General features: G+C 36.8%; 1 protein-coding gene across 1 annotated transcript in view; it reads left to right on the forward strand.

Moving 5' to 3' along the window:
- MIB1 (MIB E3 ubiquitin protein ligase 1) overlaps positions 1-15,396 on the forward strand; it is a 79,031-nt gene that overhangs the window by 9,886 nt on the left and 53,749 nt on the right. The window contains exons 3-8 of the mRNA XM_041399365.1: positions 2,644-2,773; positions 4,546-4,650; positions 11,808-11,874; positions 12,673-12,877; positions 14,324-14,507; positions 14,852-14,996. Coding sequence (XP_041255299.1) covers positions 2,644-2,773; positions 4,546-4,650; positions 11,808-11,874; positions 12,673-12,877; positions 14,324-14,507; positions 14,852-14,996 — 836 coding nt within the window. The remainder of the gene's footprint in view (positions 1-2,643; positions 2,774-4,545; positions 4,651-11,807; positions 11,875-12,672; positions 12,878-14,323; positions 14,508-14,851; positions 14,997-15,396) is intronic.

Raw genomic sequence — 15,396 nt, forward strand, 5'->3', positions numbered from 1 at the left:
TTCCTTGTGAAATCAAGTAGAAACAGGTATTTCTGGTTAACTTTGAAACTGAACATTTGCTTACTGAAATTTGGATTAGGTAAGAGAGTGGCTTGAGGTTAGATTGTGTTTCTGGGAGACTGATAGCTAGGATAAGTCTTTGGATCTTGGAAAACATGGAAATTTTAGGAAGAACAGAGTACAGGAAAAAGTTAGGATATGATTATTCCGTTTTGCTTAATCCCCTTGAGGCTTTCCTAGTTTTTGTGTTCTCATACTGCCTTTACAGTACAAAGGCAATTACGTTTATACTATGTGTAATCACAAAAATATTTGTCAATGAATTCTGAATGCGAAGGTTTTATTAGGTTCAGTGGTGGTGTGGACAGACTAAGGAAAAATACCCTCTTTGAAGGTTATGGAAAACAGAATGATCTGGACTTGGATTTGAACTGCTCACTACAGGAAGCAGACAAAAGATGTTATGAAGGGTTGTTCTACTCTTGCCTCGGTTTTCATGTTCTTAAGAATCTATTGTCATCTCTCAGTGGAGAACTCTGAACAAAATTGCATTTAGGGTGTTCTTATATAGGTGTTCTTGACTTTAAATAACTTGTCTCAGTCCAAAGCCCCTCTTTGTCATGATTTATCTACCAATTAAGTGAGAGCAGTGATATTTGCCTGCTGCTAACTACTTGGAGAGCTATGGAAAAACACTGTGTAAAGGCTACACGCTATGGTGTCACCTCTGTGATGTTTCCTGAATGGTCTTTCATTAAATCCTCACAGTCTTTTTTTTTAGATATGGTACTCTTTGAATGTGACGTGTGTAAGACAACACTTATATCTTCTTGGAGAAGTTAGATTTACAAGTATGCTGTAAATTAGTAGTGTGCTTTAATCAGCTCTTTTACAGTTAAGGGAGGTGGCTGGAGCACACAGCCTGAGGTCTCAAATGAATGTCTTAAGAGTCTGTGTTTACTTTCTCAAGTGCTTGCTTAAAGGTTTTAACTGTGGCTCAGATGCCCAAGTCAGTGGCTTAATCAAAACATAAGAACTTTTTGTTGGTTTTTTTTTTTTTTTTTGGAGGCTCACACCAGTAGCTTTAGGTACCAAATGGGTATCATAAACTTAATCTCAATTGCAATGTTGAATGCAGAACAAGACTTAGAAGTTGGACTTGGAGATGCTGCCTTAATGCAGTTAAAGGAGAATAGGTGACAAAATACATATGTTTTCTATTTATTTGTTTTTTTGAAGTCTTCTTGCTTTTGAGAATGTTTGCCAGACTTTTTTCCTTCTTAAGCTGAGGTTTCCTTTGTACTTTCCAGAGGTAGGTTATGGTGAATACAGTACGAGTTTTAGTTTTGAAGATAGATTGTACACTGTGTAAAATACTGCTGGAAATTTTTTGCATCTTATCATTTTCTTCCTTTCTTTGTTTACTCTCACTGAGCTCTTATCTAGAAAGCAGCTTCTTCTGCCAAGGAGCTGTTTCTATTGGATCAAGCTTAGCTGAGAAAAAATGATGGAAGCTAACTATTTTAGGGAGGAGAAAAGGGCAAAACAGTGCTGTTGAATTTGAGGGATGTCTCACAGGAAAAATGGCAAGAGACCTGTAAGAAAGTTTTGATGGAGGGAAGCATAAGCTCTTACTATTTTATTTTCGGGTCTGGGATATTTTATGGGTGGCATAATAAAGTAATGTATGTGGGTTTTTGTCTCAAATTTGTAGGTGTTGAGAACTTCTTAAGAGGCTTCTCTAAATAAGATGACTTTGTGTTTTTGATAACTTTTATTTTTCTTACAAAAAAAAAGGCCAATATTTTTATGTGCTCTTTGCATTGATTGTAACAGTTGAACTTTTTCCTTGTGTGCCATCTGCTGGATGTTAAAAGTTAGCAGGATGCTGAGAATTTTCCTGAAGTGGTCAGGAAATATTCCAAATGTCAGCTGAAAAATTCTTTTGTCTGGCAACATGTTCCTGGCATGAAGTAAGAAGCCTTGTTACGTGAAAATTGGTGGCTTTTGAGATGATTATTTCTATTATTTCTAGTTAAATAATCGTGAACTGTTCTGTTTAGGCTTATCTACTTCAGTCCTGTTGATGTCAGAAGGAAAAGAAGAGGTTTGCTTTGAAAAAAACACATAATATGACTGAAAAAATGGATGCTACTATATTGGCTTAAATTTGCCAAGACATGCTATAGGAAACATGTAGAAAAACTGAGGGAAGAGGGAAAAGAGATGCTCTTAGTAGCATAATTCTGAATAAAAGTAACAGGGCAGTTGTGGAGCAGAAGTATTGGCTTAGAGTGCATCTAAGAGAAACAGAGATGTGTTTATTTGGCTCTGCATGTACATTAATGATTTTAATAATATAAGTATAGATCTGTGTGTAAGCATTTACAAGATGAATGCTGATAGTAGGAAGTCTGGAGAAAAATTGTTAGAATTAAAAAAACTAATTATAAGCATTCAATAAATCAGATTTTGGAAGTTCGAGGGGCTTTGTCTTGTGTACTGCTTGTGTGATTCATGCATTGAAATCTGCAGTTGTGAGTTGTTTTTGTTTTAAGATGCTCTCCTTCCCATCCCCAAAGATTTGTTTTGGACTTCCTTTATTATGTTGACATTTGTGGGTTCTTCTCTTAATAACTTCAGGGTATTGTTGGAGTCTCGACGTAAATCAAAGAAAATTACAGCAAGAGGAATCTTTGCAGGTGCCAGGGTGGTGCGAGGAGTTGACTGGCAATGGGAAGACCAAGATGGTGGCAATGGGCGTAGAGGAAAGGTAAAAATAAAACTGGTTTAAATAAGAAGCTGCACCTCTTTTTGCTCATGTAATGGCCTCAGTGGCCTTTTTAATTGTAGAGCAAAAATGCAATCATGAAAGCTCCTATTTTAATTGGCTGAGCACTTTTTAATCTTATTTTGTAATACTTAAGCATTTAGAGAGGAGGGGGTGTACACCATAGCCAGTTATTTTACATTTAAATTTGCATTTTTTACAATATCAGCACAAATTTTTTTTAATTATTTTTTTTGTCGTGGCTAAGATTTACTTGTAGCAACATTAAGATCTTGAACATATTTCAGCATTACTAGAGAACTGGTGTAAAACCAGAGCTATCAAGAGTAGCTGTTTCTAGTCATCACTGCATTCTGTAATCTTACTGCCTGTGGCCAGCACATTTGTGTATCTCTTGCTCTTGGTTTTTGGTGCTGGTACCCTAGGGCTTTTGACATGATGATTATAGGGATTTCTCCATTTTAAAATTAAAAAGCCTTGCAAGTTTTGGGTGTGGCTAGTTACGTTACTGGCTTAGGACAGTCTCGGAGTGCTTTTGATGCAGTTTTATAGTAAAAATATTTGTATGGAATGATAAGTTACTAATCATAATATTTGTTTATTTTGCTTTTATAACTCCCATGTACCTTGAGAACTAATGCAGGTTTGTTATAAGTATGAACATACAACAGGCAGTGTAAAATACGTTATGACTTTTATCACCAAATTTGAGAATTGGATGCCCTGATATCTTGGTGACCTGGTGTTATTTGTTGAATTTATTTTTTTATACACTTAAACAGCATTTAAAGGAGAGTGACAAGTTCCTGGCTATGATATTTAGCATATTTTATATTCTTGTTTAGTTTATTTTGTATCCTAGACTTTTATGGAAGCCTCAGGACTTTTGGAGATGTCATTTTGAAATTTACTGAAAGGAAATAGTAAGCTTAAATCTCTTAAAGCAAGGGATATTTAAATGCAGCTTTTTTCATGTCTCTTATTTGCTCCTTCCCATGTCAAGATACATTGAAATCTCTGAAAATTTGCAAAATAAGGGTCTTATCCTGTACAGTCTGCTTTGTGTACTAAGTTTGTATTAGGGAGATTGTTTACCTGTGTGTCTGGAAATATGTATAAATGCATATAAATGTTTTTAAATGTGGAAAGGTAGGTAGTAGCTAGCAGAAACATTGTTTTAATAAATATAAATAAGAGTGAAAGTAAATTCTGTAAGCTGATTTTTTTTTTCCATTTTTTAAATAATGGAAGTGTTTTCAGAATTTGGTGCATGGCCTCCTGATGTCAGAAATGTCAGGGAAAGGCATTTTCAGTCTCCTTTTGTACTGTTGTTAGACATACTGGCTCTGGAAATAAAACTCTTAACATAGTGCACAGCCACCAGGCTAATGCAAGTTAAACCAGATGTATTGAAGCAATTAGAATAGTTTTCATCCTGTTTTTCTTAGTTAAATGCTGCTTCTAGTAAGAACATATCAGTGCAGTTCAGATTTTGTTCTCTGCTTGTGTAGTTAGATAACCTCCAAATATACAAAAGAAAAATAGGCCTACAAAGTATATATTCAGAATGCTGTCTTAACACACCCAGGGAACACTTGCATCAAGCAGGAAACAGCTTCAGAACAAATTTTAACAAGCTGAGTCAAACTACAATATCATTAATTGTTTTGAAGAGATGAATAAATTTTTAAGTTCGAATTGTGCTTCTGAGTCTTTTCTCTAGAAACCATTTTCTTATTTTCACAACTGAATAGGTAACTGAAATCCAAGATTGGAGTGCCTCGAGTCCACATAGCGCAGCATATGTTCTTTGGGACAATGGTGCTAAAAACCTTTACAGAGTTGGCTTCGAGGGCATGGTAAGTATAAAAGAAGACAAAGGGTAAAATGCATGATGGGGGAAGGGCAGTAAGAATAACTTGTGCTTTATGGTCCTGCTTTTGTAATATGCTTTGTCAGTTTGCATGCTGGTAGGCAGGTCATTGTGAATCCAGCTGTAAGGGTCATGCATATGTATTAGTAAGAAAGTCTGATCTGGGAATTTATTAAATGTGGATAACTACAAGTTAAGAGCTGCTTTCTGCCTCAGTAAATATTTGCATCACACACATTTATCTTTCTCTGCTACTGTTGTGTTTAGATTAAAATTCAGAAAAGAACTGCAAGCATAGTTAAAAACTTTTTTAAAAACCCTGTTCTTCAACTTCTGAACTCTTCAGTTGACTTCAAATTTTGGTGTGATTAGTGCAAGATTTGCAGTTTCTTAATTACTGTCAATACTTGGAATGCTATTGAGAGCAATTTTATTTTTGTAAATGGAAAGGTGTTGAATTAAATTATGACCTTAATTTGCTTTAGTGGTAAATTTTTCTGTTTCCTTTTGAAGCTTCTCCAGCAACTTCAGCTTTAGAGAGAAAATGGGTCAGACTTTAGCCTAAGTGCCTTCTGTTGCTGGGTTTTCTTATCCTAATGTGGGTCAAGGAAAGGTTACTTTGATTATCAGCTGCTTAAAATGCTTAAAATTAGCATTTTCTCTGCATGATTTTTGTTTGATTGTGAAGGGGAAAACCATGTTAATTTAACATTGAAGTGTCATCTTGTCAGATGTGTAACAGTAATAAAATGTTAAACAATGACCAGTTACTTTTTGAATGTAAACTATTTGACCTTATAGCCTCAATTACAGTTACTTTTTATACTTAAAATATAAATAAATACCACTTTTGCAAACACATATTTTAGTCTTGTAGTTTAAAAGAGTAAACTAATTTAGTGTAGGTCAGTTTTTCTGATGCTTTAAGATCGTAGGGGTAAAATGAGTCAGTATTAAATTATGTGCCTCATGGTGTCCCCCAGTTCTAAAGAAAATTCTCTATATACTGGCAAAAATGAATGTATGTTGTATTTTGTAGTATAATGTTACATCAATGTTTGGTGTCTTCTCTCTTGTGATACACGGAAAGGTAATAGTTACAAAATCTAGATGGAATGAGATACACATCAACTGATTTTTTTGTTGTTGTGGTTGTTATGACTTCAGTTGCTATGTTAAAATTTTTGGGCTACATAGTAAAAGTGCTGTGGAATCATTGAAGATTCCTTCTGGTCTCATGAAAAAAGTACATTTGAGATAAGTTATATTCTGCTTTGAAATAGTTATTCCATTAATAAAAGAACAATATTATTTTTAAATCAACTACACTGTGTTTCCAAACTTTTGCCACCTTTGAAAGTGTTAAATATTTCTAGAGAACTCCATTATGTACTGTAGCTGTAAATTTGAAGGGGTGATGGTGGCCCTTCATACAAGTTTTGTAAAAATAGAAATATTTGGTGAATTTAAAAAAAAAGCCTGTTAAACTGTGTGTGAGACTACGTATATGGATGTTGTTTTTAGGGTTATAGAGAAACAAATATGTACATGTTGATGTACAGAAAGGATAATTGGAGTCTGTGTAAGTAGCGCTTACCGGATTGTAATCCATTCCTACACTAATTTTATCTTTGGTGTTTTCAAAAAATGCAGTTTTCAGTTCAGACAGAATGGATTCTTGGATATCTATGATAGTCATTTGAATGTAATGCTTGATTTTATAACTGATTAATGATTTATTAAGTGTACAATTCATTATTATTGTTTACTACTATTTACGCACCGTTATATAAAGCTGAGCCTGTCAGAAAGTTCACATAAAGTTGGGGCAAACTTGTTTTGGTACTTGGAAGTTGGTTTAAAAGGTCCAGTGAATGTGGAATCAACAATACTGAAGAGTGTGTAGCCATATAAATACAGCTGGGAAGAGACCCTGACTTGCAAATGGGTAACACTTGACTCATGCTAATGGAGCTGATTAAAGAAACACAGCTCATTATTGTAAGTCAGTGTTGTTGTTTGATAGCTTATAGGCTGCATCTGGTCCTCAAAATTAATCTATTTGGCCTGCCAGCTTTGGAGAGATGAGGTTTGGCTGGTTGGGCAGCAGGTGCTGACTGAAAACATGCATTTATTTCTGGTCAGATACTTGGAGGTTTTATTTGTGTTTCCTGTGTTTACATATGAAGTGGCTGAGAAGTGCATCTTGCCTCTGGGTTTTTTTTTTTTTTTTGGTTTTTTTTTTTTTTTTTTTTTTTTTTTGTGCTGTAAAACATTTAAGTCTGGGGGTTTCTGTTGCTACAGGCCACAAATTCCTGAATTGAAGTCTGTGTTTATGATGTATTAGGTCAGATAAAATGCTTGCTACATCCTCGGTAAGAATGAACTACGGTTGGCTTGTATGGTTCATTATGCTACTGACATTTTTTACTTATATGTATTCAGAGTCCTGAGCCAAACTGAGCTGTCAACCAAATAACCTGCTTTGGGCATTTTTTAATTTCTAACAATGTGTGAACGTAGCCTTTTGCAACAAAGAGAGGTCATATGGAATTAAAAAGTTAGTGGGAAGGTTGTGATTTTGCTTTTGGGACTTGTGGCTGGATTTTATTTCTTTGTATCACATGAGCTGAGGGTGTAAAGCTGGTGACTTCCCTTGGTTTTCAGTGGAAAATAGTTCCAACTACAGGCATGTCCTAAATCAATTTCATCATTTAGGAATCAGTTTCTTTCGGAATTTCTTTTCTCTGTACCGCTTGCCTTGTTTTGCTGCGATTATCCTTTCCTAGTTTCTCATTTTGGAGGATCGTGCTTTACTCTGAAACAAGTAGCTGTAATTATCATCCATCATTGTCACAGTGATGTGTATTCCGTCTGTTTTGGTGTACTTTTTTCCACAAATTCCAAATAGTGCATAATGGAAGTTGAGATTTCCTGCCTCTAGGTGATGGATAATTAATGTCTGTTCATCAACTTTTATTTGGATTACCCCTGAAGTTACTAGTCTTAAAATCCTCTAAAGAATTTTCAAATTTCTTGTTACCGCTTCCTTTTTTAAATAAAAGCAAGGTAAATATCTCAGTATACTAGGCATTGTATGTGAGTGTTACAAAATATATGCCTTCCACTGTAGTTAAAACTGTCAGATCTGTAATGTCAGTCAGATCTTCAGTTCTCTGGTCATTTATCTTGAGTGTTTATTTGCGTTTGTCAGCAGACTTTGTTTTGCTTCTTTTTGATGTAGTCACATTTCTCCTGTAGTCTCAGTCAAGTCAAGTTTTCAATCTTTGTGTTGTGAAGAAAAATATTTCCACTAAGCAGAAATGTATTTTCTGATAATTTTCCAATTTTGTTATAGTATTAACTGACAAGGAGAACTATCTTCCTTTTTTTAAAAGAAGTTACACACGCAAAGCTTTTATAAGTGCCTATAATGAAGAGTAAGATTACAAGCCATTCACCCAGTGTTTGCCTGAGGTCTGGGTTCCTCTGTAAGAAACTCTTATTACTGTTTCTGTGCTTCACACCTTTTTGTTATTTCAATCTCTTTCTCTACCATCTTCTACCTTCTCTATTTATTGCTTCACTTTTCCTAGCTTCTCAAAACCGAGAAGGATTTGAGCATTTCTTATAAACATTTCGCTAAAACACACAGATTTTTCCGGTCTCTTGTTGCCTTAATCTGGTGACAAAGCAGCATGCACTGAACTTTTTTCCATTTGCCTCCAAAGGGCTGATTTCCTTGCCAAAAGCTGTTGTGAGTTTCAAGACTTAAAGTGACCTTTACTGTGTATATCTAGTGCTACCTTGAACAAATGCAGCTATGGCACTCTTCCTGCTGGTGTATCTGTAAGATCAGTATTAATTTCTCCCGTGATATTTGCTGCTGATGTTAGATGCTGCATCAGTGCATCTGGATCAAACATTTGTCTTTTTCTCAGCAGCACAGCTCATTTTCTTACCAAGTCTGTAGATCCTCCCTCCCTGGTGCCTCCATTGAAGGATGGCATTCCATATTGATTGGAATAACTTAAAAGTTATTTCTGTAGTCAGCTGCTCCTTCAGCTTTGTTTTCCTCCTCAAGGTTAGGGATAATGATGCTTTTATACCATCTGGCAGCACTGCTGACTTTGCTCTACATTTTCTCATTCTCTGAAGTTTTATGAAGATGAAATTGTTGCTGTTTATTTCCATTGGTATAATTGGATGGTATGTCAAAGTACATTTACTGTATTTCCTATTTGACTGGGCAAGTTGTGATTTCTATGTAATACAATCACATGCTGCTGGAATGCAGAGTTTTTGGGAGTTCAAGTGTGGGTGCTATAAGAGCAGAGTTCTCCATTGTAGGCAAAGACCATTATTACCCATTGCTCATGTGCATCAGCTGTTACTACTGACCTGCAAGTTGTGCGGTGCAATGTCTGATTTGCATGCTTTTCCTTGAGTTCTGAGTGATTGCCTGCTTAACTGGGCTTTCTGTCTCTAATTGTACACAAATTCTACAAGATCTATAGCTCATTTTTCTGTTTCCTGACAGAATCCTACTTGGGGTTTATCAAATGATTTCTCCATCAAGTCATTGTAGAAAAGCTGATTTGTTCATCTCCACCATGTATTTACATTACACACAGCCTCACAGTTGTTACTTCTTTTTCTGGTGGTGTCACTGTGAGTCTGAAACTTGTATTCTAACATCCCTTGTTTTGGTACTTTCCCCTTTACACTTTTACGTGTCATCTCCAAACAATCTGCTATTTTGATTGATTTTGAAGTCTCAGGATGACTCATAACTTCTAGAAATCCCAGTGTGCTTCTCTGGAGTGCAAAGCCTGGTGCATCCAGGCTCCATCCGTTTGCGGTTTTGTTCCATGTGCACTAGGGGGGCCTCTTGCCATGCAGTCCTCAGAGTAGGGTGACCAGGAGCTTACCATCATCCCTGATTTTTTACTTCAATTCTTATTTTCCTTTTCTGAGAAGTATAACAGCCAAGTGGTAGAAGGAAAATTGTCGTTGCTTACCCAGCTTTTGTGGCACTGAAATACAACTAAGAGCAATTTTCTGCCTTAAAACTGCAGAATCTTGTTTGGGTTTGATTATATTTTAAGGCATTTGCAGGCCTTTATCATGGTGATAGTACTTTTCTTAGTAGTGCTGTTTGCCACGTTGCCAAAGGCACTCTGCTATTATACAGGATATAAGTTTATTTTGTGCTACCTTAATATCTGTCATTGTCATTTCTTTGTGTGTTTTGGGTCCTCCATTATTTTGTTGAACGTTTCTGGGAAAGAAGAAAAGACATGTTCCCTTGCTTTTCTGCTATAGTTAGATCATACTCTTGTTTTATTCTTTAGCAATATAACATTGACTACATCATGTAAGAGAAAGAAAGACAGTTGTGAAGCTGAGGTTGGACACCAATCTACCACTTTGTCTTTCAACCAAGCATATCATTATACTCCAGAAATAACTGTGTGCAGGTCACAGTGCAGGCAGGATAAAATACAAGTGCAGGTTTCTGAGTTTTGGTTTGTTTGTTTTTTTTTTTCTGTAAAATTTAGGGTAGCGTAACAGGCTTCCTAGTAATGTCGGTTGCAAAATAGTAATTAGTCTTTTAATGAACATTTTGTTTCTTCTGCTAGGTTTTAGTCATCAGCCTGCTCAGTGCATTAACACTTCCTGTAACACAAGCAATCTTTCACCCTGATTTTGCCTGGCAGGGAGGAGAGCCTTTGGACTCTCCTGTGCTCTATTCTTAGTGTTCTGAAGAATGTGACAGCAGCTCTTGCATGTGCACCCCTCCTTGTCTCCTTCACAGACAGCTGCTTGTTGCCTGACACGGAGGGTTTGTATTCAGTGGTTGAGAGGCAGTGCTCCCGGGCACATTGACTCTCCCTCGTTCCGGGGAATGAATGAGTTTGCCATCTGGGACGGGCCGCGCAGCCCCTTTGTCTGCGGCCGAGCTAAACCCAGCACCTGCCCACCGGGTGGCAGCATCCTGCCGCAGGCCTGCTGCTGCTGCTGTGCTCAGCAAGCTTGCTCTGCTTCCTCAGGGGATTTGAAGAGCGCCTAAAATCTCATTGCTTTCTTCTGGCTGTCTTCATCGTTTTTCCAAAGTGATGGTACATTCTTCATAGACCGGGACATACGCTGAATTTTGTATTGTTTCTGCTTACCAGTTGCCAAGGGTGGCATTGTGCTCATGAGAGCCTTGATGATTTGGAAGAGTTCAGAGTTTTCATTTTAATCTTTTTGCCGGAGGACAGTCTGTCAGTAAATCTCAGGCAGGGGTAAAAGAATTGTTCAAGTATGTTAAGTTGTGGTTAATTATATTATTACCACCACCTGTCCCCTACTTCCTCCCCCATGCCATAGAATATTCTGACACATTTTGCAGTTTCTGATCTCCTTGCCAACTTATTTTGCACACAAAAATGCCCTTTGTTTAGTGAGAATTATTTTATAAGGAACAATGGCAGATGATAGCTATTTGGAATTAAGCATTACACATAAAGGAAAGGAGAATTATAGAAAATCCGCTGGCTTTATCAATAGGAGTTGGTTGCCACACTTGAAGGTTCTTTCTGATAATATGAAATAGTTTTATGAAGGATGAGCTCTAAAACTTTTCTCTTTAAAAATGACATGTTTAGCTCAGTGTAGTATTTTGTTGGCTTTTTTGAAGTAATACTCTTTTGCATATTCTTAATTAAGAAGTTTTTATTTTACAGAATCTGAGTGGCAAGTTTTCTTCCAAGTTAAACATGGATCTGTCAAAAAGTGTTGGGAAGAGTGGGCAGCACTGGCAGGCATTAAATGATGTTTCCTTGCTTGTGTTCACAGAATTCTTTTTTAAAAGGAAAAATAACTGAATAGAACAATGCAAAGGTGCTTTGTGTTAATTCCTGTCTTTGAACTAAAAATTTCTCATCCTTTATAGCCTCTTATATTTATAAAGGTTATTAAAGTCTTGAGAATGTCAAGGCTGATAGATTGGAAAGTATTTGAGATTATGTGCATTATGGGACATGTTTTTTGTGCACATCATTTTCAGCCTTTCTTAATTAAATATTTCAGTTCTAGTTTCACTGACCTGGAGACTCGGTCACTGAGGACTAAAGTTTTCTCAATCTCTCTCCGTAGTCTGACCTAAAATGTGTTCAAGATGCAAAAGGAGGCTCTTTTTACAGAGACCATTGTCCTGTGTTAGGTAAGCTGAAGTAAATTCATGTTGATTTGTATTAATTATGTTTACTCTGGATTTCCCTTTCCTTACTAAATGTCATCCAAAAGTACTGTCCTTACTAGTGAAATGTAAATAGTAACATTTCTATGTACTTATGATAAATTGTCATGCTTTTCTAAATTGTATTTGGTATCAGTGTGCCAAGGGGATGGCAAGGGAGCTTTTAAGTGTTCATTAAGTTATAAATTGTGTTGTGTGTCCTGTGCAGTGTATTTCTGAAAAGCCAAACATAGCTGTTCATTCTTACAGAACTGGCTTAAATACTAAGAGATGTAATAAATCTAACTCCTTGCACAAAAGCACTGTTGTTTTATTGACACCAGAGCTTTTATGTGTCCAGATGTCTAACACCATATGATAGCTTTTAAGATCCCAGTTAGAGCCCATAGTGGAACTTGTCACAAATATTTAGCATTTGCCAGTGTCACTGCTATTTGCCTTGAAAACTCAACCAGAAACAAACAGTTCTGTTGCCAGAGGTTCCAGAGATTTTTTTTTTTTATGTGTTGGCCACTATGGTTGCAGAGACATTGGTTTGGAGTCATCATCCCTGAAAGTGTTGAAAACATGTCGATAGGGGCTTGGAATAGGGTTCAGTGGTGAACACGGTGGTGGTGCTTGGTTGGTGGTTGGACTTGAAAATCTCCAAGGTCTTTTCCAACCTTAACAATTCTATGGGTCTCAGAAATTGACTTCAGTTCTTCAAATGGCTTGGAAAATTAGTATGGTGATGTAAACTTTTTTTTTCTTACTCCCTGTCAGGTGAGCAAAATGGTAACAGGAACCCTGGTGGGCTGCAAATAGGTGACCTTGTGAACATTGACCTTGACTTGGAAATTGTGCAGTCTTTGCAGCATGGTCATGGAGGATGGACTGATGGCATGTTTGAAACTTTAACAACAACTGGAACTGTGTGTGGCATCGATGAGGACCATGACATTGTAGTACAATATCCAAGTGGCAACAGGTTTGTTCTATAGCCTTGATCATTGCTTCTCACAAACTTCTCTTGCCTTCAGTGATTGTGATTACTTGGTGCCAGAAGCTTTCTCTTCTCATTTTGTGTCTGTTGAGGTTTCCTTTTAGATGTGTAACGAGGACTTCGCTTTGAGGATGCTTTAGTAGGAAAAGGAATTTTGCTGTGCCTCTCACTTGTGAAAATTTATATTCAAAATAAGAAATTACATTCTAGACTATCTTATTTGCAAAATGCAGTGTTTTAAGCAGTAGCTTTCTTTTTAATGAAAAACTATCTATCCCATGGTTTCAAGAGGCAAGGTAATAGCAATTCATTGTGGGTTTTCAGGAAAGTAGTTTAAGAGGACATGTGACAAATTTCGGGGGGATCGTGTCTAAACTAGAGTCACCTTGGCATGGTCCATAGCTAGCCTTTTATTATTCAAAGGAATCTTAATTTATGTAAATACAGACCAAGAATAGGAGGTATTGGGGAAGCCAAAACCACTCCCTGCAAGCAATTTAGGTTTGAATTTTGCTTAGCTGCATCCATGTTAACAAGACTCAAACCCAGCTGTACAGTGAGGTTTGAATCTAATATGGCCACATGGTTTTCTGTTCTCTTGCTCTCAAGTATTGGGCTTATCTTTAAAAAGTAGCAGGTGAATGGAATATCATTTCAGTTGTATATGGAGTTTGACCTGTTCAGTTTGTCCAGAAATAATTAACAGTGTACTGTTCATTCAGAATATCCCTCAAGATATTGTTTGCTAGTATTGCTAAGTAATGCAGAACAAAGCTGTTTTCCCATCTTAAGGGATGCAAGGCTTTTCTTCTGGAAGTCATGTCAGCAGAGTCAATGACAGGAGCTGCTCTGTCCTCTCGTCTCCTCCCTGACTAAACAGTGTAATGCCTCTAAATCAATAAAATTTAAACTACAAATAAGATAGTTTGAAAATTGAGGTATATCTGGGACATCCATTTAATTGAAAAGTATTGTTAAAACTTAATGTTGCATCTTTTGACATGGGGGGAAGGGCCAAAATTCTGTGTTCTTATGTTGTTTCCTGACACTTCAACGCTTGTGAGACAGCTTGGGTCTGCTGCTTTTCAACCAGTTATTTTCTATCCCTGGAAAAATAAAGCAACAGTATAGCTACTTGCAGGACTTCTACATTGTTGTCAGCTTGCTTCCCCTTAGGCAGGATATTTCTTAATTGCTTTTACAAATGTATATCTCTGAAGCTTATCCTTGAAATTAATTAGTGATCCACAATTAACAAATTAATGAGGCAAGTTTATGGAGAAAAAATGGATAACAGCAAATATAGTATCTATTGTATCCAGTCGCAGAAAGTTTGTAGGCATACAAGCAGAAACTTACCCAACAGATAATTTTTAAACATATATTTTGCTTTGTGTATTTCATATTTACTTTAAACAATTCATTGTTTAGGTGGACATTTAATCCAGCTGTTCTCACCAAGGCCAACGTTGTCCGAAGTGGAGATGCTGCTCAAGGTGCAGAAGGAGGAACCTCTCAATTCCAAGTGGGTGACCTCGTTCAAGTATGTTACGACCTGGAGCGAATCAAGCTTCTCCAGAGAGGTCACGGGGAGTGGGCCGAGGCAATGCTTCCAGTGAGTAGCTGTGTGTTTGCATTCATGGAATGGTCAAGCTTGTACAGTATTTCTAGTCATGTACCTGTACATTATTGGTATGTACCTGTATTATTGGTATTGTACCTGTACAGTATTGGTAATGTGCCTGGAGGCTGCAGCAGTCTAGAAGGGATTTTCTTTTAAGTTTTCATCAAACGCAGTGTAATACTTGATCAGGTGCAGCAATCTGCTTACCTAGTGAAACCTATATAAAAGTAGTAGTGATTGTGCTGTTAAACAATGGACTTCATAAAATTTATATCATATTAAAAGATTTAGAAATCTGAATGTTTTATTTACATTTGATGTTTTCTTTGATTCAGACCTTAGGTAAAGTTGGTCGGGTTCAGCAGATCTATTCAGACAGTGACTTAAAGGTAGAGGTTTGTGGGACATCTTGGACCTATAATCCAGCAGCTGTCTCGAAGGTGGCATCAGCAGGATCTGCTATAAGTAATGCATCTGGTGGTAAGTTTGAAGAATAACTAGTAATATTGTCATATGTATAGCAAGTAATTGTGTTAATTAAAACATTGTTATTAGATATTAATACATTGTTTGTAGGCAAGGTTAATAATAGCCTTGGAATTTGGGTAATTCAAGTTTTATATAGGAAAGATAGGAAAAAAGCTTGCAGTCAATATGGAGATGTTATATTGATCAGATGCTTCTGTTTGGTCACAGTGCGGGTGTGTCTTTGGAGGTCTGCTCTAAGGATTTCAAAATGGTTGGAAGGGACATCAGATGGAAATAGGGCCTAAGGCATGGCATGGCAGTTACTGGCAGTAACAAGAAACCTCCTTGTTTAATAGGTGGTTTAAGGTAGCAGGCACAGGTGAGGGATCTGTGGCAGGTGGTTATTTATTAT

Source organism: Onychostruthus taczanowskii, unplaced genomic scaffold, assembly GCF_017590055.1.
Source record: "Onychostruthus taczanowskii isolate IOZ18803 unplaced genomic scaffold, ASM1759005v1 scaffold16, whole genome shotgun sequence".
Lineage (NCBI taxonomy): Eukaryota > Metazoa > Chordata > Aves > Passeriformes > Passeridae > Onychostruthus > Onychostruthus taczanowskii.